Raw genomic sequence first — 24,892 nt, forward strand, 5'->3', positions numbered from 1 at the left:
AGGGTGCCCTCCATGGTGAATCTGGGGGAGATCAAACTGCACGTAGGTGTCGAGTATGGTAAGAACACAGCCACGTAGCGCAACGATCAAAAGCACCATCAGTGTCAGTGGGCGATAAGTGCAGCTCATTCTGCATTCTGCATCTATACGGGACGTCTGTGTGTCTTCTTCCCCCCTTCAGATGATTCATGGGAAAACTACAGAGTGTCCATCTGCCAGACCATGAGACTTCTGCTTCGTGAGTGGAGATTTTCTCTTAAAAACTCTCCTGTTTGAAATGTGACTGCGGTGCAAACTCGTCTCCTTTTTCTCCAATCCAGATCACATCCTGGAGCACTCGGAAGATGATACAAAATCCCTTTTTGTCATCATTAAGGTGCCCGATCCTTTATTTCTGCCACAATCACTCTAGGGGATGTCAAACTCCTGGAGGTTTTTCCAATTTAAAACCTGAGACCATAAAACATTACTTCAGATGTCACATATCTTGTACAACTTGATTGGGGAAAAAAACACATAAGTGGAAAAGTATTAAAAAATGTGAAAGTTGCAGTAAAATTGTTGCATAAGTTTGCACATCTTAAACTAATATTTAGTTTGCTTTCGGTCTTCATTGTTCTTTGATGGCAGTCTGTCTTAACTTAACTTGACTGTATTTGCTCACGCTTCCCTGCAAAAGGTCTTCAAATTTGTCAGATATTTTGGACATATGCACAAAAAATCTCAGTCTCACAGAAGTAAGACAAAAATAAAATACATGTAATATTTCAGCAAGATACATGAGCTTGATTTAAGTAAATGATTCCTTAATATTGATATAAAGTACAAGCACCACTGACAGATAATTTCACTAATAACAGGACATTCTTCCCATATTACAAGTGAAATAGTCTGCCTTCATTAAATATTTAGGAATTATTGACTTAAAAGGCTCATGTATCATTCTGAAATTTTACTTATAAGTTAGTTTTGTCTCATTTCGAGTATGCTAAGATGTTTGCATTAGAAACTAGACCAAATATACTTGGTGAGATTTTGTGTTTTTGGAGAGTGGATGATACATGAAAGAAAATAAAAATACACACCCACCCTCCAGTAATCCATTGATAGAAATTGACCAATCATACAGTCTAGACTGGGTTAAGAGAAGAGTGTGATAACAAAGACACCACACAACTGAATTAATTGTCACACAGCATCAACATGTTTGAAACCACCTTATTTACATCCTCATCATTATTGTGAGTTATCACAGTTTCTCACCACGCTGGTAGTTTTGCTATGTCATTTATTTGATAGTAATGTAGATGCTCAGCTGTCAGCAATTCACTGTGATTGGCCGCTTGCATAAATTTGTTTGATCTGGCGAAACGACCATCATAAAGTGGGGGATTAAAGGACATAAAAAGCAAGCAGGACAGAGGAGCGGTGCCTGCTGTTTGCACAGTTATATCCGTTTGACACAGAACACCTCTCCTTTCCGTCTGTCTTTCCACCATTTGCCTGCTGAAAACACTATAAGCCTCATTAAAAGTCCACAATACTCCAAACATTTTGTCACTTTAGAGTCTCTCTTAAGGCCTTCGGTGGTTCGCGGATATTTTTAAAATTCTAAGAAAAGTCTTAGGAGTACTTGCCAAGTTTGATTTTTGTCTCGATTTCTCTGAGTGAAATCCACTAATGCATCAAGATGTCAATACGTCGTCAATCCATAGCGCGTTTTTCCACAAACTTTAGCCAGACCTTTAGGAAGAAGATGCTTTTTTCTTGGAGCCATGCTTCTTAGTCCTGCTGTAAAGGGGAAACCGTGGAGATGGTTGCTACATTTAGGACGCAATCACTATTTGGAAAATTCCTGCAGCTCCTAAAAGTGTTTCGATTGGCAGCTTCCCTGACCAGTTTCCATCTTTTCTTTTCATCAGTTTTATCCCTGTTGTCCCATATTTTCTCCAGTTATTGATGACTGTAAATACTGTCATGAAATGCCGTGGAAATTTTGATGCTCTTCTCCTGTTTGAGTCCTTTGTACAATGAGATCATTTTGGTCTCTTGTAACCTTTCTGCAAACAATAGCTTTGGCTAAAGTTATGCAATGGTGCAAACGGGCCACGTCTATTTGAGGTCAGTCAGGCTCATTTAAAGCAAACCGGTTATGCACATTTCACATATTGCAAATCTTTGTACTTCCATTTGTGTCTCAGCTGCTTCTAAAAACAGCCCAAGTGATTAAAAAACACCCATACATTTTTTGGTGTATAAGTTTATGTTTTTTAGTGTTTGGAAAATGAACCATTTCAAAAACCTCCTGATTGTTACGAAACAATTGACAGGCACTGCACTGTTACCTAGCAACCCTAACGAAGCCTAGCCCGTCACCTAGCAACCTAAGTTGAGCTCCAGCGTGTTTGGTTCCAGCTGGTTTCAGCTGGTTTTCATGCTGTATGCATTGTACAATGGCTGCTGGGAAAAAAAAGTGTTTTGTTGTTGACTTACATTCAAAAAACACTTGCTGAATAGTGAGAAGTGTGCAGGAGGCTCCACTTCTGCTTTTCAAAGATGTATGCATCTGTTTGCAGCCATTTTTACGTGAGCGTAAACGTTGAGTTTTGGGGGCGTGGCCAGCAGCAGCTTATTTGGATTTGAAGTGACAAGAGGCCCCAAAACAGCTCATCCTGAAAGGAGGTGTGTACACTTTTGAGATCTGCAAAGGGCTCACTGTGCTCCATTTTGCTTGCAGATTGTCAGTGACCTCATGTTTTTCTGTGGCACACACAAGAAGGAGTTTGACTCACGCTGGAAAAGCTTCACTCTTGTCAAGAAGTCAATGGAAAACAGGGTGAGTTGGTAGAATGACAAGTTTAGGCCTGCTTAATGTCATCAGTTTCAATAAGTAACTTACAGGATGATTTAAACGCCTCGCCTTTTCGTTTTTATAGCTTCTTGGGAAAAAGCGGCACATCAGAGCGCTGCTCATCGACCGGATTCTGCTCCAGCATGAGGTTCGCAACGAGAAACACACTCATGCCCGAAAATAAATCTTCCAGATTTTCCACTGGTGAAAATTGTATTTATTTATTTATTTATTTTTTTGTTCTTCCTTGCGAGCAGATGAGAAAACTGGTGGTTGAGGGCAGTGAATACAAAGTGGTCCATCAGGAGCTGCTCTGTGATCTGCTGCTGCTTTCTACCAGCACGTACAGCCAGGTAGACAACTAAATTCAGAACGACGTCTGGCTCCCGTTTTCGCATGAGTGCTTAGGTGAAACTGGAGCTAACTGTGCAAACACACATATTCCTGCAGGTACGTAGCAGGGCGCAGAGCGTGCTGATGACAGCGATGGGAACCTATAGCTTCGCTTATAGAGACATGATTCCCCGTATGTTACAACTGCTGTCTCCACAGAACACCGCGGGCACGGAGCAGCAGTTCAAGGTACTGGGAACACACAAGTCCAACTCGTGACTCCTCAGAGCTGCCTCTCTTTCTGTGGTGCTGAATAAGAAAGACATGCTAAAATGCACCATCTTAGTATTGATGGTTTGTTAGTGTCACTGGAATTGGTAATTCTCTGCATTCTGCCCTGATTTTGCATGTTTACAACCAGATGTTGAGGCTGGAAGCCTAGTTTTTCTTTTCCCTGCTCACACTTTACTTTGCAGTTTTTGCTTAATAAGGTCTAAGACACACAAGTCAGAGATGTGTCTTAGATATGATATTAATATCTGCTACATCACTGAGGTATAGTCAGAGGTCTACAGTTTACACAGCAGGCCAACAGGTGGCAATAATTCACTACTAGCATATTTAGCAGAAAAAGAAAAAAGTTCTTATTAGAAATTTAGCTCAGTTGTTGTATCCCCAAACACTAATTCATCCTATTGTGAATAACAACAATGTCATCACACAGATTTTGTTAAATTGTTTTCTAGTTTTGTTTCTCCTTTCGTCTCTATTTGGTGTCGTTTCTTTGTCACTGTGTGACAAACACATTTTATTTTATCATTCCAGATCCATTGTGGCAGCACATTTCACTTAGTCAAACAATCTAAGTTGTTCACAGAAGGGCATGTAATACCCTGCCACACTGGGGAAGATGATGACATTTAGAAAATACTTACGTGAAACCATGAAATGAACACCAAGATTCCAGAAGGGTGCTTTAGTATGATCTGTTCGGCATTAAGAAAACGTAATATGGACGTAATGAAATACGGGTTTCATGGCATGTCTTACTGTTCGGTACACACCTCAGCTTTTGTGTGATGTACAGATGAGAAACGGCAACAAAAAGTGCACATTTTTGTTTTCATTAGCTGTTTTATGATAGGAACTGTAGCTAAACACGTGTTCACTGAATAGTGTTTTCAAAAATTCTGGTAGCAGTGTAACTAGGCATTGCAATAAAAATGTGAATGTGAAAACTGTCAAATTAATGGTGAAAATGTCACCTTACTTCCACTCTTTGTTTGAGCTGGCTTAAAGATTAGCTTTTTTTTTTTTAAATTAATGATATATCTAAAAGAATTTTCAATAATTTCACTGAATTCTGATGGAATCAACTAGCTCTCTCACTCTTTGGTTACCTAGCAACTCGCGCACTCTTTGGTTACCTAGCAACAACAACTTGCTGAGTAACTTACGCAGCAGCAGTTTAAGGTTTCACCACTTATAAATTAAAAGGAAAAAAAAGTGTTGAGTGAAAATTGTGGATAAAACAGAAAAGACTATCACATTAGCTTGTCCGTATTTCAGATATTTAATACAAAAAAAGGAATCAATAATTATCAATATCGACCAATATGAAACGCTTATATCGTGACTCATGTTTTAGCCATATCGTCCAGTCCTGTGACTGACATTGTGGGATTGTGTTCGTCACGTTCAGTTTTGAAATCAGATTGTCATCTTGATACCTTCACATCACTGATTTATAGGCTGATTATATTTTTAAGGGCGTGTATCCAGTTGACCTCTTTCTGTTCTTCTTTTCTTCAGGGTAGTCTGTACTGCCTCTTGGGCGCTCCCAGTGGTTTCTGTCCAGCAACCACACGGGACTGGGATTGTGTCGGGGAAGTGTGGCCCGCTCTGGTCCGATGCGGACTGTCACACTCGGTGACCCTGGAGAAGCCCTCCATTGGTCGACTGTTTGATGACATCATTGATAGGATTCATCGCCTTCACGACACCATTGGAATCTACTTCACGGTGAGACACGCATCTAATAACAATCACCAAACTAGCCTCGACTGTGGTCTGTTAACTGTGGGTCTTTCTCCTTTGGTCACCTCCTTGTCTAGGTGTCAGAGAGATGTGTCGAGATCGCCAACCAAATTGCACAATCTAAAAATCCCACACCTTGTTCGAAGCTCCCGTCCAAAGAAGAAATAAAAGAAGGAATTCAGCGTCAGCGTATCAGAAATGTTGTTGCTGCAAGGTAGGAATATTTTTTTTAAAAATCAAATAGGTGTTAATAGTTTTTACTGTCCAGCAGATTTGACATGTTAATGTACCGTGGAGCAGATTTGGGTGAAAAACAGCCAATTTTAATCAGCATAAAAAGGCTACAGAAAAGCTAGTGGGAAATTTTGTTGGTCCGTCTTTGTTGCTATTATTTGTAGTCTGTTTAATGCTTCTTGTTTTCTCACAGGAAATATGAGAAGCTAGTCAATGACCTGTTGGACTGCCTTGAAGACAGAGATCTGTAAGCTGTTTCCTTACATGTGCATTTCATGCTATGTGCACACATAACAGAAATTGAAACAAATGATGAGATTAATAGTGTAATGTCATTTTTTTACCAAGCATTAGCAATGCTAGCATTAGCACAGGAACGGTGGTGATTTTAGCTCACCGGAGTTTTTACAATATGAAAACTATGTAGGCAATTGACAATTGAAGTAAGTGCACCAATACATAAAAGCTAGGGCTAGCTCTCCGGCAAAGCTAGAAGCAACTGCAAGTTACAAAATAGTAGCAATTTAAAACCTCAGTGAGTCATTTCTTCAAAAGTAGTACCGGTAGGTTAATTTTGGAGAAGTTTCCTTTCTCCAAAAGGAAACGTTAGGAGAAATGAAAAGACACGGCTATATAAGCGCTAGCATTAGCTCTTCAGAAAAGCTATCTGTGAGAGTAATTGAGAATTGCTGCAGATTAAAACTATTGTTGGTCATTACTTTAGAAGTTGTGGATTATATACATATTTTATGATTACCTGTCTTAATGACAACCATTAAGACAGGTAATCATGGCCAAAAGAAACTATATAAATGCTAGCATTATCCCTGCAGAAAAGAAGAAAACTAGAACAACTCCTATAAATGCTTACTTTAAAAGTTGTAGATTGCTTATAACTGATTTGTTGTTTTTCTATCACCAATCATTAAGGGGGGGATGACAATAAAGAGGAAGTGATTCACACTTACTGCATTTTACATTGTTAGCATTAGTACTGCAGCTAGCTTCAACAGGACGTGAGATATGAAAACTTTCATAAGTTCAAAAGTTATGGAGTTGCATATGATCATTTGTAGATTTTTGCCATGTGGCAATCATTTAGGCAGCTAATAGTTTGAGGAGTAAAAACACATTAGCGTTATAAATGCAGCAAAATGAGATGCTAAAGAAAGATAAAAAATTATATGTTTCAAACTCTCTTGAGCAATTGCTTCAAAACTTAAGTGAGTCTATCCTTATTTTCTGCCAGGAAACTTTAAATATAGTCCTTTAAATTGACTACTGGTAGCTTTTTATTTTACCACAGCACCCTCTGGAATAATTGCCATCCTACTTATCGGCTCCTGCTGGCGTAGTTGAATATTCATTTAAAATGTTTTTTCACCAGAATATGCTTTGTGTTTCACAGAGAATTGCTTTTTTGCTGCCTGAAATTACTTTTTTTTTTTTGGTCTCTGTGGTCTATATGTCTGTTTTTGTTTCAGGCCCTGGAAGTTTGAGCACATGGCCACAGACCTGTTGGCTCTTCTTCTGCGAGACGATCATCCTCTCCCACCTGATGCTGTCCTCTACTTCACACAAACCCTTGTTCACGACTCCATTAGCATACGCAAGGTCTGCATCTCTCTGTGTGTGTCTTATTATTGTGTTTTTCTTCATGGTGTAGGGAATCTAAACACTTTCCAGGTATCTGCTTTTCCCTCAGGTTATAAAAATGGAAATAAGGTGGCTGAAGTGTTTTTTTGGTGCTACTTTTCCAGCTGTAACATGATGCCTAGAAACATAAACGCCCATTACTTTCTTATGCCAGAGCACCTTATCAGCATAGATATTGAAAATCCACTCTCACATACAGATTCAGGTGTTATATGACATAGTTTAAACACAGATGTTCAGCTTTCATACCAACATCATAAAGTTTACTCTAGATAGATCTCATTACATTTATCTTCAGCAGTAAATAATATCTAATAACACACAGCAAAGCGTTAAACAAGGTTTATTATGTTGGATCATATCAGATACTATGCAACAGGAAATTATGTGTGTACACTTGGGTGCAGAGAAAGCCGTAAAGAGTAAGTGATTCACACTTACTGCATTTTAATTTTAAGACAAATTTACTCAGTTAATTTTTATTGACATTGCACTGTATGTTTCTCTGTTCCACACCAGTAAAATTGCAGTCAACTCTACAGTTACTGATAAAAATGTGTTTTAAGGCNTAATTTAAGTAGGATTTTTCATCATTATATCAGGTTTAAAATTTTGAATCATACTTGAATTAAAAATATCTTAAAAGTAAAATTAAATGTAACTGCTGCTGCTGCTGTTGTAAATTGCGACAAGAAATTTTGCCTGCTTAGAAAAGAACTACAAAGAAATAATTTTGGTTTTATAATTTATATATACACACACAGACAAAAAAAGCATCAGCAAAACATTGACAATATGTAAAATATATATAAATACCGTATTTTTCGGACTATAATCCGCTACTTTTTCTCCCACGCTTTGAACCATGCGGCTTGTGGCCCGGTGCGGCTTTTCTGTGGATTTTTCTTCAGCCACCAGGGGGCGCTTTAGCAGGAAGTGAATCATTGGAAGTCAAATTTGGAAATCAAAGAAGAAAGTGCTCATTTTCAACCATAGACATAAATACGTATATGATGTCTATGATTTTCAACAAGCACATGCTAGCAGCAGGCGCGGCGGAGAAATTTCTTCAAACTCGTATGATGCAGCTTTTAAGGTGAGGGCTATCGATCTGGCAGTACAGGGGGGAAATAGAGCCGGTGCACGTAAACTCGGCGTGAACGTATCCATGGTTCGGCATTGGAGACCTTATGGAAAACCGAGAGCGGCGGAGATACCACCGGCTTATAGCCCGGTTCAGCTTCTATATGTACATTTCCAGTTTTTTTTGTTGTTGTTTTTTTTTTTTTTATTTGTAGCTGCGGCTTATAGTATGGTGTGCTCTGTAGTCTGGAAAATACGGTACCGTAATACTCAAATAAATAAGTCTTAAGTTTAGGCTTAAACATAACTGATCTACAATCGTACATACATTGGGAAGGAGTGCATTCTGGGAGCAGTTTCAGTAAAGGAGCGATCACCCCACTGTTTGTACGTCGACCTTGGGACTTCTAAGAGGCCTTGATTTGAAGATATTCATGCATTTATTATTTGGGGGGGGGGAGGAATCTCATGTTGCAAAATAATTATTTAATATTTTTTTGTACTGCAATGTATCTAAATGCAATAGAAACATTTATTTTGAAGCTATTTACACATATTTGCTCGGCAGTAATCAGTCCACTTTGCACCAGCAGTGAAAGGGTTTGAGAGAAAAATGCAGATCTTCATGTTAAAGGAATAAAACTCTATTAACCCCGGATCCTGTTATTGAGATCAGTGTTAATTTTATAACAAACTCCACTGAAACAGACACGATTTGTCCCGTCCCTTATGATGGAAGCAGAAGAAACAAAGCAGCAAAGTATATCCACCTTATATATTTTGTTTCATAATGGCCACTAACAGCTGTTGATCATAATTCAGTAATAGCAGTTAAATCTTGCATAAAAGCAGCAGCATCAGCATTTTATCAGCGGCACAGCAGATGGCCAAACTCAGCCAGATCACATCTGCTACTCAACAACTCGCTCTCGCTTTTCTGCTTTTGGTTTTTATTCTTGCAAGTTGTAAATTTCCTCCTCTTCTTCTTTTTATTGTTGACTGTAACTTGCTTAAAAGTAACCAAATTTAAAAACAAGGTACTCCGCCAACAGAAATGTGGGGAAAAGACGTGTAAAAGCAGATAAAACGACTGCTCTGCTGCATCACAATAAACAGTCAATTAGAAAATGCCAGTAGATTCTAGTTATGTTGGACCTTTACTCTTTTTACTCTTTGCTAATAACCTGATTTGTGATGCTTTGCAAGAGTATTTATAACCCTAGGGTTTCATTTTGTCACATTTTGTTGATAAAATATATATTTTGTTGGGATTTTATGCGGAAGACCAACGCAAAGTAGTTCCTAATTGTGACATAAAATGAAAAAGTCGCATGGTTTTCACAATTGTTTATATAAGGAATCTGAAAAGTGTGGTGGGCATTTGTATTCAGCCCCCTTGGTCAGTATTTTCCTGAACTTTCACTGCATTACTATTGGGATAAGCCTCTACCAGAATTACACAGCTAAAGGAAAAGTGTTGCATCTTTACGATGCTGTTTGTTCTCTTATGTTCTCTAAAATGGATTTTATGTGGCGGTATTAAAGTAAAGGAGTTGGTTACAAACTTTTCGGATGTTCTTAAAACAAATTTTAAAATCGTGTATTATCTTTCTTCAACAATTGTGCATCAATTTTGCTGGTTGATTATATAAAATCCCATTCATTCCACATGTAAAGCCAAGTGATTCCTAATAAACAAAACTTTAAAATAATATTCAAAGACTTTAATATTGCTCTTCACCATAGAATTCAAAATAAAAGCACAAAGCCATTATTGTTAGCATTCAAACTATGCACATTTTTAATATGATTCAGCTCAAGTTACTAATGTTTTTATGTGTTATTACTGGGAGGCATTGTTAAGCATTTTTTCAGTCAGGTAAATTTAGATGATATTGCACCATAGTGTTTTTAATCTTGAAGAAGTAAAATAAGGAACATTTGAAGATCACATAACAGCAGTTAGCCAAAACTTTGAGGAGAATAATGTAGCAAAGAGAGGAAGAAGAAAAAAAAAAACATAAATGACTGTGAAGGACAACTAAAAAGAGAAATGTGGTTCAAAAAGTGTACAACAACAGAGCTGAAGCCTGGACTATAAAGCATGGTTTTTGTTTCAGAAAGGTGATTTAAAGTTTAGCTGTGATGTTAAAACAAAATGTCTGAATTATATTTGTGATATTCGAGATGACTTTGTTTAGGATTATAACCAGGAAGATATCTGCTGAGGTAAAAACCCAGTTATATTTGTACTCATTCACAAAAATGAACTTTAAATCTATAACACAATAAACAATTATTTCCATCAGATAAACTCAGCATTAGACGTCTGGTTTTTTGTGTGTGTTTTTTCCTTTTATTGGGCTTTTAGAATCGTGGAACAAATTTAGATTTAACTTTCCCCAACTGATAAGCATTTAAAGCATTTATGATAACCAGTTCAACCTTTCTTTCTGTTAGGTGTCCATCTCAGCCATGGCAGGAATCCTGAAACAGCTGAAAAGGCCGAGAAAGAAAGTGGCAGTTAAGCCTTCGGATATCAGTGAGTTTATACGCTCCAAGCTAAATCCACGATCAAATTAGAAGTAGAATGCTTGATTCTTGTTGGAAAAGGGCTTTAGAAGTAAGTTTTACAACATAATCTTGACTCTTGTGTAATCTGTGAAACCAGAGTGCCTTTTCATAGCTGTATATTTGTGGATTTTCTGTGGAACATGACTCCCAAGTTATTTGTGTGCCCTGACATGTACATGTTAAGGTTGTCAAAGTCAAGCTGGCATAACTGACCTACTTCTCTTTCTCTGGCTCTTTTATATTAAAACGTTTTACTGAATTGTGGACTTTACCTTATTGTCGTGGATTTGACAATTAATAGGAAAGCAATGCATAATTTTTTCTTTTATATATCACATTTTAGTACATTTAGTGCGTTGACAACTTGACAGCTAACACTATTGGTAGTCATGGTCGACAAGCGGTTGTTTTGCCCTGCAGAAGGAAACTGGATCTTGATGTCACACTGCAGTGTATTTGTAGACAGGCATATTGTTGCAGCTTTTATTTAATAACCACAATCATGCAAGAAAGAGGAATATCCCATTTTGTCCTTTTCATAGAGCAATTCTGTCTCTGACGCTGCGAGGTAACCAGACCCATCCTGCTTTCTGCCTAAGCTGACATGTAAATGCACTTGTTGTAAAATAGTGGCTTCTTTCTCCATTTAGGTGGGATCAAGGATCCAGAGGGGATTTGTGTTGGGGATCGTGAGGGAAACTGCTGGCTGCAGTACGACAGCAGCAACCTGCCTCTGAGTCAGGAGCAGTGGGACTTGCTGCAGTACGTGGAGAAAACTCACTGGGGCTACTACTCATGGCCCAGGTAAATACAAAACGACTAATTGTCGCGCTGGTGGATTTGGAAACCGGAAGGCGGATTAACTGCTTAGTTGGAAGGAGCAAATTAGCTGATTGACTCAAGTGCCCGTTTGATTTGAGGCGGGTCTTTGTGGCTCTGCGGCCACGGTTATGTCCGACTGGCTGCCGGATGACTGATCTGGGTTGCTGGATCACTTGCGGGGGGTTGAACTGACTTCCTGTCACGGCCCGGCCCAGATAAGGCAGAATGAACGACTTACTGCCTACCCCAAATAGAAGAATTGATGCATAGGCAGAGGCGTGGCTGTCTTGGTATGCGAGCTGCGTGCTGAGTAACTGACTTTGTAATCATCCATTTATCCTCGCCGCTTATTTGAAGACAGTGTGTGTCTATCCAGAACTTTTTCTCCCTTTGTGTTGTTATCTATAAATCACAGCAGCCTCTTCTTTTGTCTGCCGCTCCTTTCAGAGAAATGATGATCTATGCATCTTCCGAAAAGCCACAAGATGACCTGCCATACGAGGAGATGAGTGAGGTGTGTGCTGATGCTGCACCACACACACGCACACACACGCACACAATAAAACAAAGATCTCTCTGTGGCGCTTCATTGCAGCATTCACTTGTGTGTCAATCAGGGCGAGAAGATCATCTTTGAGTACTTCTCGGACCCTGACTTCATTGACCAGTTGATAGAGTTTCTCTCTCTGGAGGAGCGGAAAGGGAAGGACAGCTTCAACCCGCGCCGCTTCTGCCTCTTCAAGGTGTGAATTTAACCTCTCATCCACTGACAATGTGACAAATACACAGCAGGAACACAAACTCTAACCAGGATAGGTTTTCTAGTTCAGGGCTGCAGCTAACAATTATCCTACTTATTCAAAGATCTATTGATTCTTTTTGACAATTACTTGATTAATCAGATTTTAAAAAAATGGCCACATTCTGCAGATTTGTCTTTTAACTATTTAAGTGTTTTTATACATTATTATAAATACATTAAAACATGTTATCAAACGGATCTTACATGGACACTTTATTCATCAGCATGGCTGTTTTGGGTGCGAGTCCCTGACATTTGTCAAATAAAGGTGCCAAAAATAACAATAACAGCCTTTTGCGAATTTAAACCACGCAACGCAAAACTTAAGCCACTTGGAGAGATTTTGGCAGAACATTTTTACAGACAAAGATGTTTTATCCTAAATACAAAATATATGTGTGTATATATATATATAAATACTGTAGAGTTTTGGCTTTACTTTTTCCTCTAAGTATTTTGTTTTTTTTCAGCAAATTGTCTATTTTTTTTTTTTTTACAATTAATTGATTACTAAATTAGTTAATTCGATAATCAATTAATTAGAATTAATTACTGGTTTCATCCCTAGTCTAGTTTGAAGTGCAAATATCTTTGGACACATTAAATAAGACAAAAACTGACTTACAAGACAAAAGATTTTTTTTAAGTCAATAATTTGTTATTCAAAAGTAATAGTTTCACTGGCAGATTAGTTCACTTATGACATGGTAAAAATGTCTTGCAAGTGAAACTCGTACTTTTTTTTTTTTTTTAATCAATATTAAGGAAATGTTGACTTAAACAAACTTCTATTTCTTTCAAATGTACTAAGAAACTACCGAAAATACTTGGAAAGATTTAGTGTTTTTGCCATGTATTTAATGGGGAAGCGCCGCCTCAGGCCCAACTCCACCAAGGCTGCAATTACTGTCTTTGTCTGCTGTAATTTGTTTTTTCCACCTAATTAAAAAAAAAAATAAAAAATTGACAAAAAAAAACTTCCTACTTACCAGTCAAACCCGAATGCTTATGTTTGATTGGCAGGGGCTGTTCCGTAACTACGGCAACGCGTTCTTGCCAGTGCTGTGGCCTCATCTGGAGCAACTCGCCAGCAACCCCCACGAGAGCTCCCAGCGCTGCTTGTGCGAGATTACGGCCGGACTAATCAGAGGCAGCAAACACTGGAGCTTCAGCAAGGTGCGCAGCAGAAATTCCCTCTCCGTAGCAAAATAAAACAAAACAAAAAAAAAATCCCGTTAATATCAGTAAAAAACTGTGTCCGTGTGTCCGTGTTAGGTGGACAGGTTGTGGCAGCTGCTTTGCCCTTTGATCAGGACGGCGCTGAACAACATCACTGTGGAAACCTACACAGACTGGGGCACATGCATCGCCACAGCCTGCGTGAGTCACTCGGCTGCACTTCAGAGAAATTGATTTTTATGTAGTTATTTTCAGCCTGAGTTTGAAAAGATCAGATTTGGTATGAATCACGGGTTAATTTCCAGCGGTTCTGGCAGCCGCGCTCTTGTGATTATTATAACAGTTGTTCTCCGTTTGGCGAAATGTCTCAACGTTTCTGCGGCGGGAAATCTGTTTATTCTCTTAATAAATTACACAGATTACAATGTCACTGAAAAGTTAATTGATTTAAGCATTCGTCACACACGGAACGATTTATTTCAAGTATTTATTTAAGTTCATTTTGGTTATTTGTGGCTTTCTGTTCATAAACACCAAAACCCACCGATAATGAAGGCCAATAAATACTAATGGTCTGCAGCTTCATGGAAAATAAACTTCTGACTCAACATATTTCTAGCATGTAGTCATTAACACCAAGGCTAGAAAATCATGCAGTTGCAACATTACTGCCAAACATTATATAATGATGTCAGTTGTTTTCCTCACTGCTGCTTTTCTCTTGCTTGTATCCATGATTTGTTCTTTCGGTCACTGACCAGAGCTTGTGACCACAGATGAATGTGGCAGCGTAGATTTGCTGTTTGGCTCAGCTCAGAAACAAAAGCTTCTGCAAAGCAAAAAGAGAGAACAAAGCCAAAATGCATAGATTACAGAACCCAAGACATGAGAAACTAAAGACGAAGAAAGGAAATGAGAAAGGCAAGACGTCTACAAGATTAAAGCAACAGAGAAAATTAATTGAATGTGGCAAAGTGTGAATGATGATGAAAACCCAAACATGATCAGCAGAAAAATTCCCATTGATCATGAGAAAAAGTGTATATATTGTGTACAGCACAAGGATATTTCAAACTTTTTTCTTCCACTCAATTTTCCACTAATATGCTGATACATGTCATAAGAATTTTTAAAATTCTCATTTTTAAAAAGAAATGAATTTCATGTTTTCAATTAAAAGAAATAAATGCTTCAAATATACCAATATGTGTGTAAGGAGCTTAACTTTGTTTCTGATTAAATTAACTTATAATTATAAATAAATTAACTTGACAATATAATATCTTCAGATCTATAATTTAGTACACCGTTCCAGCTAACTCTGATGCAACTTTGTTTTTCCTTGTGTGATAACTTGTAAATGAAAGTATCTTATTTTATCTGTATAAATATGTTTTCGTGATCTATTCTAGAAAATCTCACATTGTTTGATTTTATTAATGTAGGAAAACCAAAAACATCAGAAGGGCCTGCAAACATTTCCACATTAATAATCCTGCTGACACACAAAGCAGCCGAGTGCACGACAACTATTCGGCCGTGTGAGATAGCCGGGATAAAAATAACACTCTTCTGGTGCGTGCGTGTGTGTGTGTGTGTGCGTGTGTGTGCGCGTGTGTGTGTGTGTGTGTTTGTCCAACAGGAGGGCAGAGACCCCAGGAAACTCCACTGGCTGTTTGAGCTGCTGATGGAGAGCCCCTTGAGCGGGGAGGGCGGCTCCTTCAGGGACGCCAGGTATGAGTAACTATGCGCACGCTGTGTGTTTGTGTCACCTACAATATTTCCTGGGATTCAGATTTCAGGCTGCAGTAGTAACCTGAGCTGACACATGCTGCCGCAGTATAACAAAACAGCCCCCTCCTCTTCCTCCTCTGTCTCTGTCAGTTTGCTGTATGTGCTTCAAGGAGGTCTCGCCCAGCAGCAGTGGAGGGTTTCGGAGCTGCTGCACCGCCTGCTGGCTTACCTGGAGCCCAAACTCACCCAGGTGTATAAAAACGTCAGGGAGCGGATAGGGAGGTAATTACTCGATTAGATCCTCAGGTTTATATTAGGGTGTTTTCACGCCTGATGGTCTGGTAGACTCGACTCGATTGGGGAGCAAAATTGCAACATTTGTTACATGTTCATCTGATGTGGTTCGTTTTTCACACTGAACTGTGTGAAACACTTTTGAAAACCGTCTTTACCCCTCACCTGTGGTGGCGCTGCATCAAGAACCACTGAAGGAAACGACACAAAGACCTCTGAAGGAAGACATGAGCGCAACTGACTATTTTGGAAAATGTAAATGAAAATGGAGTAGCATCACATTTTAGCGCTCGTCAGATTTCACTTTTGTCTGGTAAAAGACCACGAGCCATTTCTCCTGCTAGTGCTGGACTTGCAGGTTTGCTTTGGTTATATTTATCCAGAATGCCCTGCTTTTGGAGCTGTCCTCGGTTCGCTTGGCGTTCACATCATACCAGGGATGTCCAAAGTGTGGTCTGGGGTCATTTTAGGCGGCTCAGTTTGCTTTTTTGTTCCACATCAGAGTTCGACTTTCTCAGCAAACAAACTAGATTTCGATTAAAGTGGACTAAACAGCGCTGGTGTGAACGCACCCATAATCTCCTTCAATCGTCCATCTTAAAGCTCAGATTCATCTCAGCCGTCCACTTTGTTTTCTCTCCCCCTACATTACCTCTTCCTCTGCCTTCCCACCCTCTCTCCAGTGTGCTGACCTATATCTTCATGATAGACGTGGCGCTGCCCCACACCAGGCCCACCTCTTCCCCCCACGTGGCAGAATTCGTCACTCGGGTCCTGGAGCGGCTCAAGCCCCTCACGTCGGAGCCCGAGATCCATAACCACGTCCACGAGGAGAACACCCAGGAGACGGACGAGCGCACCCAGGCTGTCAAGCTGCTCAAAACGGGTCAGAATGCGAATGCGGGGAACGAGACGCGGCCTTCGGAGGGGGCGGGGGGAAATATCTAAACGTGCCGTGACAGCTTGTTCTCTTGTTGAAACGGAGGAACAGACTGAATGACACAAGTTAAAAGCTTCTCATTGATTCACCTTTTTAAATTCATTTTTGAAAAGGTAGTGAGGTATTGATCGACGGCATATTCCAAGGGTGTGTGTTGAAGCATTTGAAAAACAATTTAGGGGAAGGACACCGATTCATTTGTTTGGAGGTTACCTTTAAGATATAATTTTACAGGTCGTACAGTTCAGTAATTGCTGCAGGATTTTGTTTTGTTATTGATTTGAGCTGCGAATAGTTTTAATTTTAGTCTGGAGAGCCTTGTGCTGCTTTCGACTCAGTAAAATCAAAAGTATTTGATCTTACCTGGGCCTGTGCACGAAGTGTAGTTAACAGGTTACACCACTTTCTATAGTTTCTAGTGCAGTTGCCTTAGTACATTTGAAATAAGCCAAAACTAACTTTGAAGTGACTTTTTATTTAGATATATGAGCTTGTTTTAAGTCAGTAATTCTTTAATTTTAATAAAAAAAGTACTCAAAGGCAGATTATGTCACTTATAACAAGACATTTTTCTCATAAGTCTAATAATCTAAGACTTATCTATTAAAGTAAGCTCATATTTCTTGCTGAAAAGTTAGTTCTGAGTTAGTTTTGTCTAAATTGTACTAAAAACTAGAACACAAATACTTGGTAATATTTTGTGTTTTACCGTAACGTTTCCTAACTCAGCATGTTTTGTGACAGAATAGACTCTTCAATGTTTAGCTTCTAATTATATGCAAACAATGAACTTCCTGTTGCAGCAGCCTTGATAAACATATCTGTTTTCTACAACCGTCTGGCTGCTTTTGTGCTTCCTCTGACTTTAAACACATGTAAACATCTTTATTTGAAAACTCAGTGATGTTATAAACGATCAACTTAGTCTTCTTTCGTCAGCAGTAACTTCCACACCAAAGAGTGTGGCCATCAGCGCAACAAGGGAAAATATTTTGTGGTTTTTAACGTCTGAATGGCCATTTCTCATTTATCTCAGGTTTTTTTTTTTTTTTTAGATTATATTGACAACTTAAACAAATCTACCAAGGAATCGTTTAATTTCCCATGCTAATTTCACGGAAATGCTAATCTTTCAAGTTCTTTACTCGCCATTGCACAAACAAAATATCTGCTTGTACAAGTCATTACTTACTAAATGAGATGAACCGTTTTTTTTTTTTTACCGACAGATTAATGCAGCAAGACCACAGCTCCGAGTTTGCATGTCGTCATTTACCAGTGAAATCTCCTCCGTGTGTTTGTTTGTGGGCATATCAATGACTTTATACGCACGTTTGTGTTCTGCAGTGTTGAAGTGGTTGATGGCGAGCGCAGGGCGAACCTTCACCACTCCTGTTCAGCAGCAGCTACAGCTCCTGCCTGTGCTCTTCAAGGTAACAACACGCACACGCGCGCGCGCTCACACAGGCTAACTCACAGGTCCCAGCACAGCATTATTACCCACTCAATCTTACTTGCCCATTAAACACAATTTCTCTCTTCATTTACTGAAAATGGCGCGTTGCTGTGTGTCTTCCTGCCTCTCTGTCTCACTCTTGTGTTTGTCTCCCCCCGCAGATTGCCCCAGTAGAGATTGATGAGAGCTATGATGAGATGAAGCAGGATGCGCGCACGTGTCTCTCTCTCATGTCCCAGGGCCTGCTCTATCCGGAGCACATCCCTCTGGTTTTGGCAGCACTGGAGGAGGTACGCACACAAAGCGGGGATGCTCATAACGCATGCTGCCCTATGGACCTGCTGTCAGTGTTTCAATCCTAATGCTGCCCAAGATGCCGGGTTAGAGAAAGAACAACCTGGAGTCATTGTAGAAAAAGTAAAGGTATTTTTACTTTAAAAGGTTTCTAAAAGTTCAGGGCTGCTCTTCATCAAATCTGACTGAACTTGGTGTTTTACAGAGAACGGGGCAACGTTTTCTCTCTTTAGCAGCTCCAGATACAGACCGAAATATGTGCAAATGTAATTGAAACAAAAAGTGGCTTTATAAAGAATTAACACTTCTGATTTCAATTTACGAATATTTGAAGTCTTTATTTTCCTTCTGCTTCACAATTATGTGCTACTCCGTGTTGTTCATTCACATAAAGTCACAGCCAGAACCTTGAAGCTTGTGCCTATATGTGTAAAATGAATGAATATTTTGCTCCCTTTATTGTCCCAAATGCAGTGCCTATGAAAAATATTCACAACCTTTTATCAAATCAAACATGATCAACAAAATTGGTCTTTTTTTGACAAAAAAAAAACTCTTTAATGTCAAATTGAAAACTTCCTGCTAAAATAACTAAAACTATTTCACACAAATTAAGTGATTTCACAAATATATTTCCTTTTAAAGTGACTTAATTCAACAGAGATCCAGCCAATTGGTGCTACCAGGCACAGTGAGTGGAATAGAAATCATCCGTCTCAAGTGATCAATCGTATTGTGTTTGGATCATCTATTGACCGAAGATGCAAGAACTCTCCAAGCAAATCAGAGAAAAGGTTATTAAAAAGCCAGGGTATGGGTGAGCATTTCTCATATTGTTTATCATGAAAACATTCTTAGCATAATTTTGATTTATTTCCGTTACTGAAGGGAAGTATATAAAAAAAAAATAAAGCTGAAAGTATGATCAGAAATTGCATTTTTGCCATTTTCTCCACTGTTCCATGAAAACTAAGTCCATATCGCCCACTCCAAAAGTGTGCAGCGCTCTCATCATCCTGTTCCAGCATTAAAATTAAATCACGTTCTGAACTTTGAGTAGAACACTGCAAAACTGTAATCTCATGTTCTCTTTCAGGATTTGGTTTTACTTTTCTTTCCGTGTGTCCAAAATTCAAAGATGCAAACTGTTTTTCAATTGGCTTTCATGAATATCAACAGATACCGCGGCCGTTGAGCCTGAATCGCAGCATTCAGACGAACCTGCAGTGAGGATTATGCATCTCTTTTGAATGTGTTCCACCTGTGGATAATCTCTCTCACGGTTGAATAATGAGCTCATAAATGTTTGGCAGTGATCCCCGAACCCTGATAGATATTTGCTTCAGATGTCATCCCGCCTTGGCAATAGCCAACACAATCACTCCAGAACAATATTTTTATAAAGGAGCTCATATTCCTGATGATAAGCTAATCAACACGTTTTATGACCAACAGCTGTCTCTGTTTGTCAAACACTGACAAGGTGTAATATGTAAGTTGATGTTAATCTGAAGTTGGGTTTGTCTAATTTTTAAACTCGATAAAGAACGCCGTTTTAAATTGCATCCGGATATTACAAATGCTCTGGACATCTCCTTTATACTAAGCTTAACTGTGAACAAATTGAGATCTCCGGCGGCAGTATTTGGTCTTTTAACGCTTTCTAACGTGCATACAAAGAATACGTCTTCATTCGGCAATATCTCTTGGGTAAGAAAAACTAAAGTGATCCAGAGATAAAATGACGATGGGTTCCCATCACATCCTTTTTACTGTGACCGAGTCGTTCCTTTTCTGTGTCCTCCTCTGTGTTCAGATGGCGGCCAGCAGATCGTGGCACGCTCGCTTCTCAGTACTGACCTACCTCCAGATCACAGTCTTCTACAATCTGTTCACTCTGCTCAGTTTGCCCGCTGAGGTTCTGCGCATCCGAAAGCTGGTGATGCAGCTGCTCCTGGATGAACAGCTTGAGGTAATATGCTTAAAAAAATAAAAAAAAATAAAAAGCTGGACAGGAAGCGCAGGTTGGATGCTGCCATTTCTCATAAAGCCTAACTGACAGAGGATTATAAGAGGCCACTTATCCCTTTGCTCATTCTCATTCCTGTCTGTTCATGATTGTTGCTTAAAAATAACATCACTTCTCACTGTGGCTACAGATAAGTTAATGGAGCTGCTTTGCATGCTTTTGGACTTTTGTGTTATGTTTAAAGAAGAGAGTCCAAAGTGCGAACTGGGGGCGATTTGCGGTCTTTTTGATGATTTTATGTGCAATTCTGCAATGGAGCAAATCTAGCCGGTTGATGCATTATTATTTTTTTTTTTTTTACAGAAAAAGCGGTACAATAAAAATAATTTCTAATTCATTAACCAGATTTCTGAATTCAACTTACTTTTGTAGTAAAGAGAACTGCAGACAACCAGCAATTTTTATTCAAAAGCAGACGCGGGTACTGCAGCAAGAAATTTGGAAGAAAAATCGACTTCCTGTTCTTATTGAGCTTGGACTAAAAAGGCCAAAAAACAAAAGAAATAAACCCAAAAAAACATTGTGTGTCCATCTTATAATAATGCAAAACCATTTTTATGCTTTGGAGAGACAATCATTTATTATAGATCACTTTTTTCTTTCTTTTTTTTTTTGATTTGCTAATTTTGTTCATTTCAGTAAAGTCTTGCAAGTTTAATTTAATATTGAGTCGATACAGTAAAAAAAAGTGCAATGAATTTGATTTAACATTTCTTATTTAAAATAAATAAATTTTTGTTGCCCTCCAAGTGGTTCCAACTTCATCATAATCATACAAAAAGTTTCAAAGTGGACACAATTATAAACTTAGCAATATTCCTACATTTAATTAAAACCCCAAACTCTAATTCTTTGAAAACTACATTATTATAAAATACCAACAAAAACTGATTTACAATGTAGAAATTAAAACTACTGAAATCCATCATGTGAAACTTCAAACTCTTGAATAAGGTTTGATCCACAAACCTGTTTGTGCCACTTAGCTTTTCATAAACATATTTGGGACTCTAACGTCCAAAATTTCGGCGGAGCTCTTAGCAATAATAATCGAAACAAACAAAAATAAATGCTTAAAATATATGCTTGTGTGAGTAGTGAATGCATAACATTGGAGCTTCACTTTTTTAAACAAATTACAAGGATAAATTAGCTTTTGTACTTTAATTTACTGAGATGCACCTTCTTCAGCTTTAACTTTTAATCTTTCAGTAATTTCTGTGCACCGTCTGCTAAAACGTCAATAGTTTCTCTTTATTTGTCTCACTGGCCCTACAGTAAAACCTCTAAACTGATTTCTGATCTGGAGTCACAGCGCAGGTAAAAAAAGAAAAAAGAAAAATCAATGGCTGCCTCTGAATTACAATTACCGTTTATGATATTTAGCAGAGTTGATGAGTGATTTGAAACCGTTCTCCTTTTGCTCAGTACCCACAGATTTATTTCCTCTCTGCTCCCCCTTATTTGTCCCTCTAATTTACTGCTTTGGGTTTTTAACGGTCTGGTATTCCTTGTTGCTCCTCTTCCCATTTTTCTCCGTCTTCCCTAAAGGTGAGGGACATGGCCTGCACCACCCTCAGTGGTTTACTGCAGTGCCAGTTCTTCCCTCTGGACTCCTGTCTGCAGACACAGCTCCAGACGCTGAGTCAGACTTCCCTCCCCAAGGCCAGAGGAGAGCTGGCCTCCATGGGTACACACATAAAACACACACGCAATTACACAGCGAGGCAATCACAGTAATACTTGCCCTGTTACCCTTTCTTATCACAGGGGAATTGTGAGCCTTGAAATTCTGAAGCCTGTTTTAACTCTGTGTGCGTGTGTGTGTGTGTGTGTGCGTGCGTGCAGACTTGGTGCGGCGCCACGCCGGCGTGCTCGGTCTGAGCGCGTGCATCCTGTCGAGCCCCTACGACGTCCCACAGTGGATGCCGCAGATCCTGATGGAGCTGAGCGACCATCTCAACGACCCGCAGCCTATAGAGGTACGCACGCACACGCTCGCGCCCGCAGCCAAACGACGCGCTTCAACCAGTGCAAGCTGAAAGAATACAATTTCATTCTCCAATTGAGGAGAAAATTATGTCTTTGGCCTTTCTTCAAGCATGAAGCAGACGTACAATGTAATCCGCAAAGCAGACAGTGCGCTGGTGAGGATAATTTAGTGCTTCTTTTGTCGCAAAGCGGAGGAGATGACGAGGAATAGGCAATAAACACATCTGGGAGTATATATTCATATGTAAAACAACTAACTATTCTGTTACACAGGATAGTTGGAGTAAAGTCCATAGAAAATTACACGTATTTGAAAAGGAAGCCAGAGGTTTAGGTGCATTCCCCCCCCAAAAAAAAATATAACCTGGAATTCAAATCTGTTTCATTGGAGTTTTGAATCCAAATATTCATAATTATGAAACAAATGAGGAAAAAGTTGACCTCTTAAAATCTTATGTCCCGTTTCCAGACTTCATACATGGATTTGAAAATGCACTGACATTAAATACAATAAAACACAACTTAATGTCAAGTTTATGTAATATATTATGTTTGTACAATATATTGCTACATCATAATGTAACAATATATTGACATCCATGACAGCAATACACTTTCTTTGGTTAACAACCTAAATATTTAGTGTGAAGCTAAATATTTTCTCCAACTATTATGTACCGTTACATAAATGTTCAAAATTGTTCTAAACATCGAATTCATAATTACAGACAAACAGTATATTAATTTAAGAGTGTGACACAATCAATACACAAAATAATCATAGATTGACATAAAGTGTAGAGATTTCTCTGTGGATTTTCCCCGTCAGGCTCAGTGCCTGAGCTGTGAGCACCAGAAATGAAAACAATCACTCTTTCTTTCACTGTAGTATTGGAAATGATAGCCTGGGTGGCCTGAGGAGAAAATGAAAGGGTAAAAACGTCACACATTAAGGGTCATGCAACGTTACCCAGCAGTTTTTTTTTTTTCTTTCAGGTCTACAGTTGATGTTTTGTCACAGAAATTGCTGCGGTCTTAATTTGCTTCCTAGTCTACTACTCTACTCCAGTTGCAGCTTTTTAAGGCTGTTTCTGTCCTCTAGCAGTAATTATTCTACCTCTTATTGAAACGACAGGTAAAAGTGGAACATATGTTAAGATTTTCTGAGTAAAATCCTCTAACGTTGGTTTAAAATGCATCTTCACACTGGTTTTAAAAAAGCACAGTAATAAATAAATAAATCTTTGAGTTTGGGTTCCTCCTTTTCTTAAGAGCTCTGAGGGCAATAGTGTAAAACAAACGTGCTCCATGTTTAAATGATGAGAACATCTCTGAGTTTCACTGATCCACGGCTTAATGCCATGTTTTGAGCTCTTGTTGAATCAGATGACTTTTCACTCAGATCTTGTTGTGCTCTAAATAATTGCTGCCCTGCATTTTTTAAAATTATATATGGCATTTTAACATAAATAAATGATTGTTGCCTCATTAGATTTTTATCAGCGTAAACAAGCAGGACGATCGCTGCTCTGCATATTTTAAATCGCTTCAGCTCACCTTCGTTTTTGCACTCTGAAGATAAATTTTTACATCGATTTGATGGCCGTTTTATGTTTGCTTAACTCCAGAATTAGGCCTAAGTGTGGGTTTTATTTTAAAAATAATTAGAGCTGTTTACAAGGTGCAGAAATGTGCTTGTAAAACAGCTGCTATCAATATTGCACTTTATTGGAGGATTTTACCACAGAGTCGAATGGAAAGCTGCATTGAACATCTAAGATTTTATATTTTTACCTTCCCAGAACATTTGATGTGTTTACAAAATTATTCACACGCTTTGCGCTTTTTCACATTTTGTTGTGTGTCTGTGTTAAAGCTACAAACAGTTGTTTGTCTCCTCATTTAAATGCGACATCACCTTTATTTATAGTTTTTGTACACATCTACAGTTGGAAATGTCATTTTTAAAAGATCCACCATTGTTGTTTTCATTAAAAAAAGGGAAACATAAAAGTTTTCCAAAAAGAGGATGAATGCATTTAGGTTGAAACCAGTTGAAATTACAAGAATCATCCAGCTTGCAGCTCTGTACAAACACCATTAATAGCGGATGATTTATGCAGGCTCGGAAGCAACATATGCTGACATTTTTCAGTAAAGGTCTTGTTTATTTCAGGACAGCAATATCAAGCTACATCCTGCATCCACTGCAGGAGCAGCAGCAACAGGTCTGCAGTAAAAGGAGCTAAATTTGCTCAGCTGCAGACCAAAGAGCCTGTAGTAAAAAGCAGGATTAGTGGCTTAGTGAGGAAACTTTTAGGGTCATCTGTGGGGTTTTGTGCCACAAATATGGTTCACTTCTGACTCAAGATAATAAAGAAAATCACTGAAAGGGAGGAACAGTCTACCATTCAGTTTCTTGGGGAAACATAAAACAAAAACATTACTACAGCTGTTCTGTGCTCTGTGATTAAACAGTAGTAGCCAAGAAAACACTGATTAGTCAAGAAATAAATTGAACTGACTTTTAAAGATTAATGTAAATCAACCCAAAACAAATCCATCATAGTTTATATCTGCCT

General features: G+C 38.7%; 1 protein-coding gene across 1 annotated transcript in view; it reads left to right on the forward strand.

Annotated features, from left to right (window-relative positions):
• The window catches only part of LOC103145172 (proteasome activator complex subunit 4B-like), a 37,504-nt gene that overhangs the window by 11,027 nt on the left and 1,585 nt on the right, over positions 1–24,892 (forward strand). Inside the window, exons 13-37 of the mRNA XM_007562509.2 lie at positions 3–58; positions 182–238; positions 321–376; positions 2,738–2,836; positions 2,937–2,999; positions 3,109–3,204; positions 3,302–3,433; positions 4,997–5,206; positions 5,299–5,435; positions 5,649–5,702; positions 6,940–7,069; positions 10,655–10,736; positions 11,419–11,572; positions 12,038–12,104; positions 12,208–12,333; positions 13,416–13,568; positions 13,668–13,772; positions 15,214–15,305; positions 15,456–15,587; positions 16,283–16,485; positions 17,887–17,972; positions 18,157–18,285; positions 20,106–20,261; positions 21,870–22,008; positions 22,167–22,300. Coding sequence (XP_007562571.1) covers positions 3–58; positions 182–238; positions 321–376; positions 2,738–2,836; positions 2,937–2,999; positions 3,109–3,204; positions 3,302–3,433; positions 4,997–5,206; positions 5,299–5,435; positions 5,649–5,702; positions 6,940–7,069; positions 10,655–10,736; positions 11,419–11,572; positions 12,038–12,104; positions 12,208–12,333; positions 13,416–13,568; positions 13,668–13,772; positions 15,214–15,305; positions 15,456–15,587; positions 16,283–16,485; positions 17,887–17,972; positions 18,157–18,285; positions 20,106–20,261; positions 21,870–22,008; positions 22,167–22,300 — 2,848 coding nt within the window. The remainder of the gene's footprint in view (positions 1–2; positions 59–181; positions 239–320; positions 377–2,737; positions 2,837–2,936; positions 3,000–3,108; positions 3,205–3,301; positions 3,434–4,996; positions 5,207–5,298; positions 5,436–5,648; positions 5,703–6,939; positions 7,070–10,654; positions 10,737–11,418; positions 11,573–12,037; positions 12,105–12,207; positions 12,334–13,415; positions 13,569–13,667; positions 13,773–15,213; positions 15,306–15,455; positions 15,588–16,282; positions 16,486–17,886; positions 17,973–18,156; positions 18,286–20,105; positions 20,262–21,869; positions 22,009–22,166; positions 22,301–24,892) is intronic.

This window comes from Poecilia formosa, unplaced genomic scaffold, assembly GCF_000485575.1.
Source record: "Poecilia formosa unplaced genomic scaffold, Poecilia_formosa-5.1.2 Scaffold136, whole genome shotgun sequence".
Classification (NCBI taxonomy): Eukaryota; Metazoa; Chordata; class Actinopteri; order Cyprinodontiformes; family Poeciliidae; genus Poecilia; species Poecilia formosa.